This window comes from Rana temporaria, chromosome 8 (genome assembly GCF_905171775.1).
Source record: "Rana temporaria chromosome 8, aRanTem1.1, whole genome shotgun sequence".
Lineage (NCBI taxonomy): Eukaryota > Metazoa > Chordata > Amphibia > Anura > Ranidae > Rana > Rana temporaria.
Window position 1 is genome coordinate 117,704,240 of NC_053496.1, and position 6,000 is coordinate 117,710,239.

At 38.7% G+C, this 6,000-nt stretch overlaps 1 protein-coding gene across 1 annotated transcript; it reads left to right on the forward strand.

Moving 5' to 3' along the window:
* The first annotated feature begins 681 nt into the window (after nucleotides 1–681).
* LOC120908999 (small proline-rich protein 2B-like) lies at nucleotides 682–4,475 on the forward strand. Its single transcript, XM_040320572.1, has 3 exons — nucleotides 682–845; nucleotides 1,909–1,959; nucleotides 4,238–4,475. Exons 1-3 carry the CDS (start codon nucleotides 743–745, stop codon nucleotides 4,330–4,332), a joined length of 249 nt encoding a protein of 82 aa, XP_040176506.1. The 5' UTR covers nucleotides 682–742; the 3' UTR covers nucleotides 4,333–4,475.
* Nucleotides 4,476–6,000: the final 1,525 nt, after the last annotated feature.

A 6,000-nucleotide genomic window follows, 5' to 3' on the forward strand; every position in this document is an offset into this window, starting at 1 on the left:
GGGCCAGTATATATAATATAAAACTGCATTCAGGGCATTGGACAAAGCACTAGGGACAAAAGGGAGGTGAAATGTTTTTATACAGTAATGTAATCTGTAAGATTACAGTGTATTGTATGTGTTATGAATTTTAAACTTTTTGAATTTGCCGCCGGGCTCTGCCCCCATGCGTCGTGATGCAGACACAGCGGTGGGACTTTTGCAGGATCCTGGTGACAAGGTAAGTACACTGCATCAGGATCCTGAGTGTGTCTCGGGGTTACCGCTAATGGTACTGAAATTTAACCCCGAGCCACATTTGGTAATACCGCCAGGGAGGTTAATATAAGAAACATGCTGCAATATAAAAATGAATACTAATACCATTTTTCAATCTGCACTCTAACCCATAATCCCAATAAAAACTATGCATCAGTATATAAAACAATTAAAAAGGAATTAAAAAGACCAAAAAAAAAAACAATTAAATAATGTAAATCATAGAGTGTAGGTACAGTAAATAATTAGCAAAGTGCTAAATAAAGACCAAACTAAATAGTAAATGATAAGCATGTGGATAGTGTTTAAAAACCTTGTAAATCTGGTATGACCAGCCAGTGGTGGAATGTGTTCTAATTCCACCTCCACTTACAGTATATATATATATATATATATATATAAAAAGATGCCATCATACATTATTCAAACAACCGAAAAATCTCTTCTGAATCTTCCAAGAAGGAAATCAAACTTAAAATCAAATATGTCTGGAATCAAAGGAAAATGTGTTGCCCAGAAGATCCAATGCCAAGATCCATGCAAACCTTGCCAAAACGTAGTAGTCTGCAAAGATCCATGCCAAGACCGTAAGTGTTGTGTTTATAAACTACATTGTTTTTATATATAAATAAATGTAAAAAGGTCGTATGTAAAAGTCTTTCTTTCTTATAAATTCTTGCTAAAGATTTTTGGGTAGGCATGTGTGTGTACTGTAAGTTATCGTATAAATAACTGTAATTTAATTTTAGCTGGACTTGTATTCTTTTTAAAACTCGAATGTAGGTTTACTTTGATTTTAAATACACAAATAAGCTGGCCCAAACAAACTATTCCCATTACTAATTGATGTCTGTCTGCTGTCAGTGCTCTATGAACTGTATTTAGCATCAGCAGCATACAGTATACAGTGTTGTGTTCCTGCAGTGGTCCTGCGAATTTCCACCTGTTGGCCCAAATAGGTTGGAAGAAGAATTATATTGCAGAGGTCTGATATGAAATAAATATATGACCTGATGAGCAGAATATCTGACTGAAGTCTACTATATGCCTCAACCCTGGGAAAGTAAGGCCAGGTTTTCTGATTTCACCTACTGCGGGCTCCTTCTGTACGTAAGAGCAAAAATGTTAGTTGCACAACACAGAATCATATCATGGTGATGGTAATAACACTCAGAAGAACATGATAAACTCCAGTTGCAGTAAATTTTTAAATCCAGGGAAAACATAAATTATGCAGATTCAACTGTGGTTTTAATATTTGGCTGATAGCATTACATGTTATTTGATTCATTTTTGAATTTATGCATACAGACTGAAGAGTAGAATTCACTTTTATTATCTGACTGGAGTCTATTATAAGCTCCACCCTGGGGAAAATAAGTTCAGATGTTTTCAATGTCACCTACCGCAGACTCCTTCCTGTCCCTAAGAAGCAAAAAAGTTAGTTGCACAAGACAGAATCATGTCATGGTGGTGGTAATACCACTCAAAAGCATATGATGAACTCATATGATTACTATATATTGGGTTAAGAATAAATGAAGTAGACTTTACTATAGTGAGTGTTTTGCTGGCTGGTAACATTACAGTTTATTTTGTTGATTTTACCTGTTACTTGGTGTTTTTTAATACATGTTTGTATTTCTTCAGCTTGTAAGCCTCACCATCATCACCATGGCACCGTCTATGTTCGCCAACAAGGTAAGGAGAAATAGATTATTGTTTTGAGTATTTAGAATAATGGATGAATAGTTTATACTTTAAAATAAGCCAATCCTCCCATCACTGAGAAAGGTGGTTCTTCACAGATCACAAACATTGCACCTTTTGTGTTGTTTCTTTTACAGGTGGTTTAAAAATGCATCATGATTTTACTTGATAATGGGGGAAATCTGCACAGAATTATGCACTACAGATTATATCAGTTGTTTTTGTCCAACAGAGGACCAACAGTGACAACTATATCCTTATAAATTATTCACAAGTATGTAGCAATACTGTAACCTTTTCCTACCAGTTGCAACACAGTGGGTACAAATAGTGGAGTTTTAAATGCCCATAGCTTTGGCACAATAATGCAACATGGAGTGAAACATAATTGCAAACTGATTAACAACAATAAGGTGGTTGGAACTCTTTGCCAATAGGACTGTAATATGAATTGCATTGCAAACCTCTGTAAATTATATGTATTTACTAATTACATATATTTTGCTTATGTACTCTTCATCTACAGTCTGTAGATAAAGATACTCAGCTATCCTTACCTAGAAAATGATAATGTTAATATACTGTATATTGCAGCTGTGAACTAGGAGTGCACATCTCTGCCCCCTGCCAATTCTGGGTTTTATCACAGCCACAGGTCTCAGACTAATGCCGCGTACACACGATCGAAAATTCCGACATTAAAACCGTGGAATTTTTGCGACGGAATTTTGGCTCAAACTTGTGTTGCATACACACGGTCACACAAAATTCTGACCGTCAAGAACGCAGTGATGTACAAAACGCTACAACGAGCCGAGAAAAATGGAGTTCAATGATTCCGAGCATGCGTCAAATTGATTCCGAGCATGCTTGTTTTTTTGCACGTCGGAATTGCATACAGACGATCGGAATTTATCTTGGCGGAAAAATTGAGAACCAGCTCTCAAATTTTTGCCGTCGGAAATTCTAACAGAAAAAGTCCGGTGGAGCCTACACACGGTCGGAATTTCCGTCAAAAGGCTCACGTCAAACTTTACTTATCGGAAATTCCGACCGTGTGTACGCGGCATAAGTGCTTGTTTGCACACAGTTTGGCTCTCGAAGAGCAGATTGTGGTGGATAGCGAGGAGATGTTTTGTCACCTCCTCACTGCCTGTTTTGACCCCTAAAAACCCACACAAGCTGTGCGCATTGCACAGTAGCAGCACAGCCCCTTTCAGGTATATATTTTTTCAACTGTAAAGCATTGCGGCTTTGGCAAGGGATCACCTCCTTTAACAGCTTAAAGAGGAACTGCAGCCTGATCACATAATTTGTAATAAAAACATCTTTGCCATTCTGAGGCTTCCCTCCAAACACTTTGCATATTATTTTATATATACTGTTATTTTGTACCTGCCAAATATGCTGCAGAAATATCCCTCCAATAAGTCTGGCTGGAGCCATTTTAAATGTGGGCAGCTAAAGCAGCTGCCCGTTCACTTCCTGGATTTACACAGACACACAGAGACACACTCCCATCTCTGCAGCTCTGATTGGACCTCCTATGACTCATCCCCATCCCTTCCTTGCAAACTCTCACGAGAGTTAGAGAGAGAGAACTGTGTATGATGTCACAAGCCTAGGCTTTTTACCAGACAAGAAACAGGAAGTGGTCTGTATAAGGTATTTATTGGCAGAAAAAAAATGTTTTACTATCAAAAGTTAAAACAACAAGGCCAGAAGATTTAATAGATGCAAAGTCGAAAAAATTACTGAAGGTCCACTTTGAGGTGGATTTTTATAAGGGGCAGTAAAAATGCAGCTAAGCCACACGTTTTTTACCACCTCCCAAATGCAAATGTAAACAAGACTTAAACTGATCAGGAACTAATTAGAAAGGTTTCCATCATGTGGTCATTATAACAGCCAATCATGGGGGTCATTGAAAGTATCAAACTTCCTCATCCTGCATAAGGTACATTTAAACCATTTGATATTGATACGTAAAATAACAAAATGTTATTATTTAAAAAAAAAAAATCTATTATTGTCGATTTCTCATCTTATAATAAATTCAGAGCACAGTATTTATTAAAACAGGTCATGTAATACGTTTTTAAACAATTTAAATATGAATCAGGTAGGCAAATTAGAGTTATTGTCAAGAGAACCAACACATACTAATGCTGTTAAACTCATTCTGAGCGTTTAAGCTTCAGTGGCCTCTGATCATGAAGGGGTTAGGTTGTAATATATGACTAATAAAGGTTTTCCTTTTCATTGGCAGATCCATGCAATCCATGCAACCCTTGTGTTGTTGCCTGTTGTCCTGATCCTTGTGATCCTTGCCACGGCCAAGGACATATCTGCTGTGATAAATAAAGACATCATGTTTGTGCCTATAATCAGATCTACTCATTTACTTCTCTGCAAAATAAACCACACTTCTCTCATTGTACAATGTTAAATCCTGAATCTTTTGTCACTGGTTAATTAAATCTGCTCAATAAAATCTTTGCAACTGATATGTTTTTGTATTTCATCACTTGTTGGTAGTATCAAACATACTAATATACTATTAGGGGGTTTAAAAAAAATTGAAAAAGGGGATATTTTCACATTTATTAAAGATTAATGACAACGGCAATATTGGGGGAAATTTACTAAAACTGGAGCACACAGAATCTGGTGCAGTTTTGCATAGTAACCATTCAGCGTCTATCTTCACCTTGTTCAATTAATCTTTAACAATGAAAACCTATAAGTCAATTAGTTACTATTAGGGATGAGCTTTGTGTTCGACTCGAACGTATGTTCGACTCGAACATCGTCTGTTCGTACGTTCGAGGAATTTTGAACAAAACGGGTCGTTCGCGCCAAGTTCGAGTGATGCGCGTTGGCCCATAATTCACTGCGGCGTTGCGCGCTGATGATTGGCCAAGCATGCACCATGACCCTGCATGCTTGGCCAATCACAAGGCGCAAAAAACGAAGAACCACAATTGGCCAAAGCCAGGGTGGCTTTGGCCAATTATGGCTCAGGGGGTTTAGTACACTCCCCACACTATATAAGGCCGCCTGTTATGCGGCCGCGTGTAATGTGTTCCAGCTTTGTTAAAGAAAAGAACAGTCAGACAGTTAGAGAGAGAGATAGATAGATAGAGACACAGGGCCAGATTCACAAAGCACTTACGTCGACTTATCTCGAGATGCGCGGCGTAATTGAAAAATGCGCCGCGCGTATCTTTGCGCCGTATCCTCAAAACGAGATACGTCTGAAATCCATTTTTTTCCGTCCTACCTAAAAGAATTACACCGGCGCTTCTTCGAGCGCAAAATACGCTAGACACACCACTGTTTTGATAGGCAAAGATGCAAATGAGGGAGATAAGGCGATCCACAAAATTAAGTGTGTGCGGCGTAGGCTACGCCCTGTGCGCATCTGCTAGTTTCATGGTGTAAAATTACACTTTATAAAAGGTGCCCTAACTTTGCACCAGCCGTGTAAATGTCAGCTAAAGCAACACCATTAAGGAAGAGCTGAGCACACACACTTGCAGGACAACAATCTGTATGCCAACATGCCAGGGGCATCCATGCGCATAACTATACTAGTGACTTTAGTAACCGAGGGTACCCCCTCTTCTGAGGGAACAGCAGTCAGGAGACGCCTCGCAGAATGCATCTTTGCACAGTAAACACACACATTAATCATGGCACAATGAGAATGCATGCATGCACACCCACTGTGGTGCCTAGCACAGACACATCACATGCACATCTAATTGGATTAGATCCAAGTACCCCCAATGGTACTTAGGAGCAGTAACGCCACGCCACGGCTCCAATTATGTTACTGTGCATTCATACACCATTCACATGGACCTGGGATCACTTCTCCCTGGTCCTGGGGATCCCTAATCCACCAAAACTGAGGGTGACACCCTTATTTAATCAGAAATGCCACCCCCACATTCATACATCATTCACACACATAAAACAAATCATACGCACAGTATAATAAAAAAAAATAATAAAAATAAAAAATAA